Source organism: Seriola aureovittata, chromosome 22 (genome assembly GCF_021018895.1).
Source record: "Seriola aureovittata isolate HTS-2021-v1 ecotype China chromosome 22, ASM2101889v1, whole genome shotgun sequence".
Classification (NCBI taxonomy): Eukaryota; Metazoa; Chordata; class Actinopteri; order Carangiformes; family Carangidae; genus Seriola; species Seriola aureovittata.
In genome coordinates this window covers 5,599,339-5,611,449 of record NC_079385.1, presented here as the reverse complement: position 1 = coordinate 5,611,449, position 12,111 = coordinate 5,599,339, and the positions used below count along the sequence as shown (strand labels likewise).

The 12,111-nt window shown below is 45.4% G+C and overlaps 1 protein-coding gene across 18 annotated transcripts in view; it reads right to left on the bottom strand.

Moving 5' to 3' along the window:
• The window catches only part of LOC130163608 (pleckstrin homology domain-containing family A member 5-like), a 218,434-nt gene extending 207,086 nt beyond the window's left edge, over positions 1-11,348 (bottom strand). For 17 of the 18 annotated variants that reach the window (XM_056367905.1, XM_056367903.1, XM_056367902.1 and 14 more), the window contains exons 1-3: positions 10,765-10,908; positions 10,563-10,639; positions 9,671-9,728 (exon numbers count right to left, since the gene is read on the bottom strand). In XM_056367905.1, coding sequence (XP_056223880.1) covers positions 9,671-9,728; positions 10,563-10,639; positions 10,765-10,856 — 227 coding nt within the window. In that variant the 5' untranslated portion in view covers positions 10,857-10,908. Of the gene's footprint in view, positions 1-9,670; positions 9,729-10,562; positions 10,640-10,764 lie in introns of all 18 variants that reach the window. The other variant, XM_056367920.1, reaches the window with a different exon arrangement.
• Positions 11,349-12,111: the final 763 nt, after the last annotated feature.

Here is a 12,111-nt window from a genome sequence, read left to right as displayed (position 1 = left end):
ACACACACACACAAACACACACACACGCACACGCACACACACACACACACACACACACACACACACACACACACACACACACACACACACACACACACAGACCCGCTTCCACACAGTCACACGCTGAGGTGAACGGTGCTTCCTCGGAGTTTTATTGTCTTGCTGAGCATCACTGAATTTCACACAGTGAGTCAGAATCAGCTGCCTCTGCAGCAGATACATGAATCCATGTTTTCTGGTGGGTGAGGAGCAGCGAGGCTACGTTCATGTTACTCTAACTGTTTATTTTGTGGCATTCCCACAGCGCTGAGCGGCTGCCAAGCTAAACCAAAGTCACACACACACAACACAGGAGAGAGAGAGAGAGAGAGAGAGAGAGAGAGAGAGAGAGAGAGAGAGAGAGAGAGAGAGAGAGAGAGACAGAGAGAGAGCGAGCGACAAGCACAGAAAGGGAAGAGAGAAACAGGCAGAGACAGTTCTGGTGGCCTGACATGACCACTACCTCTCCTCTCTGCTCAGTGTCAGTTCCAGGTTACACTCTCTGATTCTCTTTCATTTCGCTTCCCCCGTCCTCTCCTCTTCATTTTTTATTCATCTGTCTGTGTGTTAGCAGAGAAGTGGAGTATCATGAGGCTCCGCAGTTCAGCGAGCCTTTGAAAACCTCCCCCCTTCTTTCATCTCTGCATGCTTCAGGCTAAATGACAGCCCCACAAACCAGGCCTTGTTTGTTAACTGTCCCACTACAGTCCCACTACAGAGGTCAAAGGTCAGCTGCATGTCAGACTCGGTTAAGTCGGATTCCGAAACCAGCCGGGGTGAACTTTTGACCTCTTGAACCCTCTCCTTCCCTTCATTGAAGTATCACACTCAGAAGAAAATTCAGACGTCCTTGTTTTACATCACTGTGTTGTCGAAGAGGAAGTTCATGCCGCCTTGTGAATCACTTTATAAACTTCCGAAAGTTTCCAGCAGGGTAGACGTGGTAAAGATAAAACAACACTTAGATTTCCTTTTCAACACATCATGTTGAAGTGAAAAACCAGCAGCTGCACTGCAGTTTGATATGAGAGAATGTCTGAGTTAATTAAAACATGAGTGCTTCTTTCTGAAGCCGAAAAATCAACAATGAGGGAGAAAACCGGTGGACAAAAGAATACAGACACCAAACGTCTCCAGCACCAGAGGAGGACAGAGACGACAATACAATGCAGCAACACGGCCCATTAACTTCTGACCGACGGACGCGACCAGCAAACTCAAAGCCTGTCTGTTTGTAAACTGCGACTTCAGCCAGTTCACCAAAATACAAGGCTGACTGCCAGGCTTTCTGCCACATCCGTGTCATATGGGTTGGATGACGACAACAAACAATGGTTGTGTGATTACAGCATTACCAGACTAACAATTCTGTGCACTCAGCTTTACTCACCTTTAAAAGGACAGATGTTGGCTGATGTGAGGCATCCCTATTCACCTCTGTACTATGAAGCACCAAGTCAGATTTATCACAGCTTTCAGGAAAGTCCAGGTTTCCCAGTCAAAACTGAATGTGAACACACACACAGGTCGGAAACTCATTATTACGAGGCCTCTGATAGGCCATGAACGCAGCATTTGTCTAGTGATAGTCAAAATGTCATCTGGGCAATGTAAGAAATTAGGTACGGTGGTATGAGTACGCACTGGAGGTTCAACCTGACTTAATCAATCTATTCAACCATCCGACAAACACTTCGGAACGTTGTGCAAACTGGCCCCTGAAGACCCTGCACCCCCACAGAGGCTGCAGTGTTACATCCCACAGCAACACAAGTGTTGAGCTGATATTCACGGCTTGACATGAGCCTGATAATGTCACAGTCTGACAGATGTGGAGCGTCTAGATCGAATTCAAGGGCGAGGTGCAACAACTGCTGATGCTCTGAGGAGCTGGTCGTGGTGCAGGTGTAATTCGCTCTCTCTGATCCACTTCGTCAACCTCTAGCTGCTGGTGGGGCTCTGTTTGTTTATTTAATGATACCAATGTTTTAAAGTCATGACATGTAAAGAGAAATGGAAAAATAAAAACGTGAACTGCAATGGTTCTGGTCTGTAAAAGAGTTGACAACGAGGCAAAACCTAGACTAAACCTAAACCTAATCTGAGATTATTGGTCATTAAGTTCCTGTAGCATAAAAAAGGCCTGATAGTGTCATTAAAGGTTGTTTTATTTTGAAGTGTTGATATCCATAAGAAGATACAGTATATTTGTGGTTTTAAGAACCAAAAACCATCTCAATGTAGTTTTTTCATTTCATTTCTCTGTGGACTGAGCGCTTTGACACTTTCACAGTATTAATATAGAACCTAGACCTGCTTTATAATCAAACTACACATGGACATCGATCCTAATACTATATAAGACCTTTAATATCTAAAGGGTTCGTCTTCAGCGGAGCATGAATGTGCTCAAATAATTTATGGTCAGGGTTAAAAGTAAGTTGACAGTCGGTAGGAGACGAATGCAACTGACATTCTCCAGTGACAAAGTCTGACATTTTGTCTGCCCAGTTACTCTAACAGGGTTAATGTCTCGCTGCTCCTGCCTTTGCAAAATAACTGCAAACTGAAGCAGTGTGACAAAAAACAATCAATATTCTCACACCAACGGCGGAAACATGGGTCAGTGCTGCTGGTTTCTCCGGTGAATTCAGTCTTCAACACATACAGATGGACTCGCACACCGCCACATATTAACAACAAGATTAAGTTACAGATTTCCTAATTAGAAAAGAAATTCATCTTTGAGCTCTTCTGCTTTGCCATCATTCATGTTTGCAATGAGGTGCTTGGCAGCTGCTTCCATCACAGCCCGTGGTTACTGAGCGCCAGTCCTGCAGGTGTCCTTCCCCTCTTTCGCCATATATCACCATCAATAACCTCCATCAGGCTGCAGTGCTCATCATGCATGGATACAGTCCTCCCCATCTCTGCTGTTATAAATCAGCTAGAACTCCACCGAGCCCCAAGACACATCGCCCCACAGAGAGGTGGGAATTTAAAAAAAAAAAAAAAAAAAAAAACCTTTGGGTGGAAACACACTAGCTGAGGAATGTGTGAGTAAGTGTGTGTTACGGTGTGTGTGTGTGTGTGTGTATGTGTGTCCTGAAAGGAATAACAAGTGATCTGGTGCCTGTAGCAGCCTGATAGCCTGGCCATCCAATCAAATCCAATTAAATATTCTCAGGATGTCAGGAGGGGAACAAAGTGACAGTCAGGAGTCAGAGTGGATCTGTGTTCTGGATCAGTGAACACACACACACACACACACACACACACACACACACACGGTCACACATGCAGTGTGAGTGTGAGAGCTGCGAGGTCACACTTCTTATACTTTTCTTAGACTTAAAAAAAACTAAATCATACACAGGAACAAATTTACAGGTGAGGTCAAGCTGAGTCCACACACACACACACATATTCTGATTCAGAGGACAGATTGTGTGTTACTTTGCCCAAATACACAAACATTCTCATTGGCCGACACACACACACACAGATGTGAGCAGTTGGTTAAAGCTTTAGGGAGAGCTCAGTGAGGCAAGGAGCAAACATCAAACAGCTCCAGCCAGAAGAGACACAGACCAGGACACACACACACACACACACACACACAGAAGGACACACACACACACACACACACAGAGGGGGGTGTGGGGCAAGAGGGAGAGAGATGTCAGAAGTGAAGCAGCGGAGTGATTTATCCTGGGATTTGAGACTTGAGAGGAGGAGAGGAGGGCAGCCTGGCTCCCACTGAGAGGGAAGAGTCCCCAAACACACACACACACACACACACACACACACACACACACACACACAAAAAAAAAAGGGAACAAACACATAAGCCGCCTCTCACGAGAAATGCACAGATTCTATTGACACAAAAAGCATCATTCATGACCCAAACTTTACCCTAAACATGACAAAAATAATGAACCTCATTTTTCAAATAGTCATTTAAAGGACAATCAGAACTTTAATATCACACTGTCATACAGCCGGGCCTCCAGAGGTCAAAACTGATGCAGCAGAGGCCAAGATATCCTGACTTTACAGCTGACGGTATGCTTCCTCACAACAGCTGGTTGAACAGACAAATCCTACCCACACACCCACACCCACACACACCCACCCACACACACCCACACACACACACAAACACACCTTTCTGTTGTCAGACTGGGAGGGGCTGCGTCCAACCGTCCCTGTCCCGGGGCTTTTAGAGCTTTTAGAACCCAAGCTGAGATACGCGAAGGTTCACAGAACGTAAACAATGGAATTTTGGAATCTTTAATCCAACGTATGGATGTTCCCAAACTTTCCTCCATAGAATCTGTTCTCCAGAACCTGGACTTAATATATGACAGCACACATGTACCTTGCTGCATCTTCTACAATATTTCTTCATATATAAAAAAAATGTGGAGAAAAAACAAAACAAAAACAAAGCTACTAAATCTAATCTAACTCTCAAATGTGTGCGAGAGGCAGGGCTGGGCAATTAACTACATCTTGTTCATTTCGGGTAGTTCGGTTAATACTTTCCCTCATGTGTGTGTTAATGAACTGTCCCCTTGAAAGTAAAAAATACCGCCTCCACCCCATGCCACTAACCTTAATTCGAGTTCACTCAAAGCGAAGCTGGCCATGTGGACGACACGAGCGCAACCTCTGGGCCTCAACCCGAGCACCTTCTACCCGAACAGACCGCTGTGTCCCTCTGTTTGGACACATTTTGACTTTTGAACAAAAAGTCCAAAGCAAACACCGCAGAGAAACGATTTCAGCGACCAAAGGTAACACCACCAATTTGTTTAATCATTCGGAACACAATCACATTGAAGATTACAGTCACATAATACTTGTAGCAACCACTTGGACTTAATTGCAGAGAGAGCGAAATGATGAGAGACTGGAAGGAGAAAGAGATCTACAAACAAAAGTCAACAGGGAATTCTGGTAGACTACATACTGAACAGACTGCATACTGAACAGACTGCATACTGAACAGACTGCTTACTGAACAGACTGCATACTGAACAGACTGGTGAGAAAGTAAAAGGACAAACCCAAACATGAGTGGAGAAGCATTAACATGCGCAGAAGCTTCCGTACACAGCACTAGAGCTCACTGAAGCTTAATGAGTACGACTAAAAGACGACTCCATCGTCCACAACCTCAACCAATTTCATTATTGTTACCATGACAACAGAGGTCGTCTAACATCACTGACGCACTTCTTTTTATCTACTCCTAAACCTAACCAAACCATGACCGTTCCACAACCTTGCCAGCGGCTTTATTATTGTTACCATGACGACGAAAGTCCTGGTATGCCGGGTGCTTGTACGCTCCTATAGGTCGTATCTAAGGATAGGGACAACTGACCTACGTGGTGGTTCAGGTTGGAGGTCTTGTTGACATGTCAGGGGAACTGAGTGGGTGTCCTGGGATACAGAAGTCTACTCTTTCAAACCTTTCCTAGTTCCCCTCTGATCGTGAAACATCAAACCTACTGAATTTGAACCACTTCTGTTTGCATCCAGCAGTAGCTACAACACTCCAGTATGGTAGGTCACACCACTAAACAGCACGAATCGAAAAACACTGCATCAAGGGTTTTAGATTCAGCTGGGCAGAAGTGAGAGTCACGTGAGAAGCCAGTTCTGTGTTCCGATCTTTATGGACAGGACAAGCAGCAAACACAGCAGCTAAGTGGTGAAGCCAGTTCCTGGTTCAGTTCCTCCAATTTCTCCACAATAGTCTGACTAAATGGAAAATCAAAGGGAAAACCCCCCAAGTGTGTCCGTCAGCATGAAAACTCCAGACATTTCCTCTGCAACAGATCACCAAACTCCATCTTATCACAGTCAAATGTGCAAATATGGAAAGTCATATTACTGCAATGCCACCAAGTAGAGCCCACACCTAGCTCACTGGCCCAGAGCCTGATGGATGCAGTAGCTCCAAAGCAAGGAACATGTTTATGCCAACCAGAAATGAGAAAAACAGTCGGAGTGACCAAATCCATGAATTTCTGTCTTTTTTGTTTCACTCTATCAACACATTTTTTTTTTTTCTTTTTCTTCTTTTTTTTTTTTTTTTTACAGAACTACGGCCCAGAATGTCAACAACATCTATCAACATGTTTCTAATATACTGTACCTGGAACACTGATACGCTCCTCTGTTCATTTATATGCAGATCTGTACTGTGTGCTGAAAACCTTTGGATGCGTAGACCTGAAGCTCACACAACTTTCAATTGTGTAAAACTTTTTCATGTATTATATCAGCATTTCTGAAAAAAGATCATACGTGTCATGCTCTGCTAAGACGTGTGTGACACTGACATGAGTGTATAAATAGAGGAAAAAACCAAGCTAGAAAAGATATAGCAGAAGATATTATGGTTTTTGATTGACAGGTGTCTCAGCCTATCACACTAAGTCAAGGCTGCCAGTTTGTTTGTTTTTTTGACTAACCCAGCAGAGAGCAGTAAATCCCAAATGATCTCCCAAACACCAACAGGTGACACGACAGTCGGTTACTTCCTGTTTTCCTGCAGGCAATGGGACAGCAGCAGGTAACATGCGGCACACACAGGGTTTCATTTCACCGAGATGTCACGCCTCGTCTTGTTTACCTGAGCGAAGGTGAAACCAACATCACAACACATGAGACGCTGCCATGTTTCATTCCAAGTCAACGCTCCACTGACGTGCCACGGGTGAGTGCGGGAGCAATTAGTTAGCTGTGCAGAGCTAAACACCTTGGCAGGATTTCAACATCTTTGGCAGTCAAAGAAAAAAAAAAGAAAATATTTGAGAATTATTTGGAAGACACTGCCGCAGCTCTGAACTCTGATCTGAATCTAAATTAGAAACATGCAACAACCCAACTGCAAATGAAACCAGTCCTCCATGTTTCTCCATCCATGAACCAGCAGTGGTTTGGACTGAAGAATATCATCTCCTCTTAGTCCACTGGAGGTTTGCGTGCTCTGAAATCAGGATTGTGTCAGTGTTTGTTGTTGAATTAATGTGATTTCAAACTAAGTGCTAAGTCTAAAGTGTTGCCAAGTGATGGTATTTCAGCTGAGGAGTCACTTTACCCCCGCGTTGGCTTTATTACAGGAAAGCAACGTGTTGGCAACTCATGTTTGGAGGCTGTACAACGCTTCTAAAGGATATGAACAGATCAGATTCAAAACCTGAAGATCAAACAAAGGCGGGAGGAGTTTGACCTCCAGCCTGAAAAAAGGCCGAGCCTGGGGAGTGACCGTCCGTCAACAGGCATTCAAGGGCAGCAGTGCCCTTCAACGCCATGGATGTAAAGGGAGCAGCAGAGTCAGGAATCCAATAATAGGCTGATAGAAAAGTGACCCGGCAGGAATTTGGGAGGAATTTGAAGGATTTGAAGAAGTGGTGACGATGCAGTGTTGTTCAGTGAATATGACACTAGGCCAGATTGTTCAGAGTCGAATACTGCTCATTGTAATCAAGACTGTGTGTGCTGGAGTTTAGCCTGAGTCAGCCAATACGAGGAGCACAGCAGTGGCCGTCTGTTAAGACCGAACGTCCTCTATCAATGCCTCGTCTCACTGTGACTCACTGTGAATTCAACACCAGGTACAAAACTGATTAAAAATGGTCACAAATGACCTGCTTCACTCCCCCAATCACGGCTCATATTGTCCGCCAATGACCAAATCATCTTGACGGGAGGCTCGTGGTAAATTTCTGGAGACTTATTACCTCCGGTTTGGACGAGCTCAGTGCATTTCCATTCACTCTACATCAGCGCTCCCAAACCCTTTTTTGGAACGCTGCCCCATAAATTGAGCAATGTTTACTCATGGACTATCTGGAGTTCTGCTTCACAGCCTGATTGGTCCAGACACAGTATCCAGTTTCAGGCAGGGGTTGGGTTTGTTTTTGCTGCATAAAGCTTTGAGCTTGGATCAATGGGACGAGCGAGTGAAACAAGTCGGGTTGGGTCTTCAAGAGACTCGCATATATCTCAGTTGTACTTGTTCAGAACCCCTTCAGCTCATCACAGAGAGCACATGACTATATGAGCTGCTGGCAGTGAATATCCCTTTTTAGACTGTTACAATATCAAAGACCGCGACCAAGCGTTTAATGCTACATTTCAATACTGGACAGTTTTAAACACACAACGCTACAGGTACAGTTTGGCTGCTACTCAAAAGGAAGTGAGGTTCAGTCCCACGCCACAGCAAAGATTAAAGGAAAGCTTGAAAAATTAAACATCCCTTTTATCCTACCCTGTTTCATTAATCATCTCATGACCACTCAGGTATATCTTGTGACTTCCTTGAGGAGGGTCCAATCCACGAGGACAGATTACCAGCTGGCCCCACCGGCCAAAATCAACTAACATGATTCCCAATTTTTTTTTTTTTTTGCCATGGCCCTCTGATTTTGCAAATGTGGCAAAGCCGATCAGCACTGCTCCTCACGACCTCTCGCCTCCCTGCGCCATCTCTGAATCTCTCCTGTTCTGATCCCGGCTCGTGCTTCATTCACACCTGCACCCACAGCTGTCCACCTGACCAGACTGTCCTCTGTGTTTACACGCGAGCACTTAACGGCGTAACTGTGCTTCTATATTCCGTGTGCGTGCATACATAAACACACACACACACACACACACACACACAAATGCACGCTGGGTGTCCGTGTGCGCATTTCTGCGTGCATTCATACATACCAACTGGCAGCGGTTGTGGGCTATTTATAGAGGGGCTGTATTAGCTCACCATATGTGTCAGCTGCTGCTCTCGAAATGGCCACAGACAGCAGGAGCAACAGCGGGAAAACTAGGTGGGAAAGTAAGTGGAACAAACAAAAAGTGGCTGCTCACAACCTCAAAGAGTGTATGTGTGTGTGTGTGTGTGTCAGCTGTGGGTGTGTGAGAAGCCGGGAGGCTCTGGGGCTTTTTTTTTTTTTTTTTTGCCGTCAAACAGGTCCATAAAATATACATGTACGCAAATGTGCACAAGGAGGGAGCTAATAACCCTGGAGAGGTTACAGACACGCAAATACAAAGACACTCGCATGTGCACACACGCAGCACGACAACAAGTAGAGCCTGTTCGGCGCAGCAGGGCAGCCTCTGAGTCACACGTGCTTGTCAAAGTTGCGTCCCACTGACAGCAGAGACTTGTTCCTCAGCGAATCCCTCCACTGGTGTGTGTGTGTGTGTGTGAGAGAGAGAGTGAGAGAGAGAGACGGCAGTGAAGGGCGAGAGCATGAATGATAGAGGAAGAAAGCCTCAACAGCAGCGAAAGAAAGACAAGACCAGAAACGATGTGTGTGAGTGTGTGTGTGTGTGTGTGTGTGTGTGTGTTACGGGGGAGGCAAACAGATATATTTGTGAATTGCCCCCTGCTCCTCCAGCAGGGCTAGAAGGCAGAGAGGTGGGCGTTGATGAGAGCAGAGGGAAATCTCTACGCTGCCCAAACAATGCAGCCCCTCAGCGTCTCAGCTAGCCACTCTAACTGTCTCTCTCTCTCTCTCTCACTCCCCCTCTGCATCTATCTCTCTCTACCTTCTCTTCTTTTTGTCTCTTTTTTTTTTCACCACACATTCCAACTCACTTGATGAAGCAGCGAGCCCCCTCGAATGTGTATCCTTCCTCCCATCCTGTTGGTAAATCTGTGAGGACAGGGAGGGGAAGAAAAACACAACGTACAGGAATATGAGCAGCTGTGCACAGAGATATGAAGATTATGCACACACACACACACACACACACACACACACCTGCATAGCAATGCAGGGTCTGGACCACAAATAGCTCATTTGGCTTGTGCCCCCCCCCCCCAGAGCAGATATCGCAGGATTACTCGATCATACTGTCTTTGCCTTTGCACTGCTCAGCCTCCAGCTGCTGATCTGCATGCAGAGATGCCTCCTCAGCCGTCACCCCCTTTCCTTGTCGCGGCAGATGTGCGTTTCATTTTTTTTTTTTTTTTGGAATATATGCTTCTCACTAACGTGCTGTATTGTTGTATATAAGCAGCCACGGTGCATATACAGTATAGGTGCTTGGAAATAGCGCGTCAGTAGCACAGCTGGGGGGTTTTTTTTAGAGGGAAATATGTCAAATGTCACTGCAGGTAATCGGCTCAGAAATCGGTTCACGCCTACGTGACGGAACTTTTAAAAAGTGTGTCGCAAAGTGTCCAGGTGGAGCGATGGGGGGGGGGGGCGGGAGGGGTTGGTTTGGACGCCGTGCGTAATGGTCCGCCGGAGGAGAGCGGAGCAGAGGAGGCTGTTGCTTTGCTGCAGAGAGAGGAAATCTCCCCTCACCGTCTCCTCCACGGCTCTATCCGCAACTTGTCGCCCCCCTTGTTTTTCCCCGGCCGTGACGCTCGGATAACCTTTCCCAGATCGCTGCATGCGTGCATGTGTGTGCGTGTTTTCACAGGGAATGGAGAGAGAGAGAAAGAAAGAAAGAAAGAAAAAAACACCCTCAAATCATTTTACCTGGAGTTTTTCTGTGCCCCGTGATAACTGCTTCTCCAGTAACAGGATGCAACCAGGTTGTACTCTTTGCTTCTTCGCTGTTAGTGGAAGAAAACGGGGGGAAAAGGTGAACAGAGAAGCCGAAAAAAGACAAACAAGGAAGAATACGTCGGAGAAATAAGCAGTGCGTATCCATAAATCCGTGTGTCCGCGTGATATTTACTTGATGAAGAATATGCGTCCATCCCGAGTCACCCCATAACTCCAAGAAGAGGGAAGGCAGGAGAGCCAGTCCGGCTTAGGATCCGCCGCCATGTCTAGCTGAGAGCTCTGCTGCTCTGGGTTACTACACAGGGCTGGAGTGCGCGGCGCCGTGCCAAGCGCGCGGGACCAGGAAACCCTCGCGTGCGCGCTTACAGCAGGCGGGAGCGCGAACGGAGGATAAAGACACAAGCAATGATTTTCTGCCAAAGGAGGGAGGCGGTGGGGTAGTTTTTTTATTTATTAATTTTTTTTGTCAGACTTCCTTATGAGTGTGTGACTAAACTGGCCCCAATGAAAGTTCACCATTAGTATGATTCCTGCACGCGCTATAAGAGTTTATAATCCACCAACCAATCAAGACTCACACTCCACCAAATACATCCATGTGACTGATAAACAAAATGCTAAATACAGCCATATGTGCAGATGTACATGTGTGGGTGTGTACAGTAGGCTACATGCTTTTTTTCCTTCTATACAGCATACAGGCATCAGTGCATTTTTCTGACATGATATATGCACCTATAGTTAACTCCTACATTATTTTGTTTTCCCCTTCGTGTCCCTTTCCTTTCAGTATAAAATATAACTTACTGAAAAAAATAAGATTAAAACATTATTTCTACAGAAAAATTTCCATCTGCCCTTAGATCCTCTGGTTCCACTGGGTCAGACCTTGTGTTCTACATATAAACACCAGCACAGGTGTTGTTCCATTGTGAGCCCCAGAACAGTGTCAGGGCTCCTTATGTGGAACTTTAAATTAAAACTTCTCCATTCCAAAAAAAATGTTTCCCCAAACTTACAGACGCTTGATAAATTCCTCCAGACAAATGGACAACAGATTGTTTTGAAAGAGAACAGACTTCCTTGGCAAACGAAACACATTGTATTTGCCATATATCAAAATTCAACTAATTCACTAACTCATACTTGGATCTCCCACTCCACCCTCAGTTTTCTTGTGTCATGTTTTTTTCCTCTTTTTCTTCTCTGTCTAACTGTTTTCTATTGGTTAATTCTACTTTTCTATGTATTGTTATCATGTTGCTCTTCACATGTTCTTGTTGTGGAGCATCAAATTACCATATATCACATCCAAACATAAAGCTTCTGCTTTAGCATGTAGCGCTTTTAGCTGTCCAACTGGAAACCCACATTTTCAGCCGTCAATCAGCGACATCCTTTAAAAACCACTGAGGGTTTAACCCCGAATTCCCGCTTTTCAGAGGCAAAGCTCTCTGAGAGCTAATGACAGTGCTAATGTTCAGTGATGAGGAGTGAGGGGGTGGGGGGCTTCTTCAGG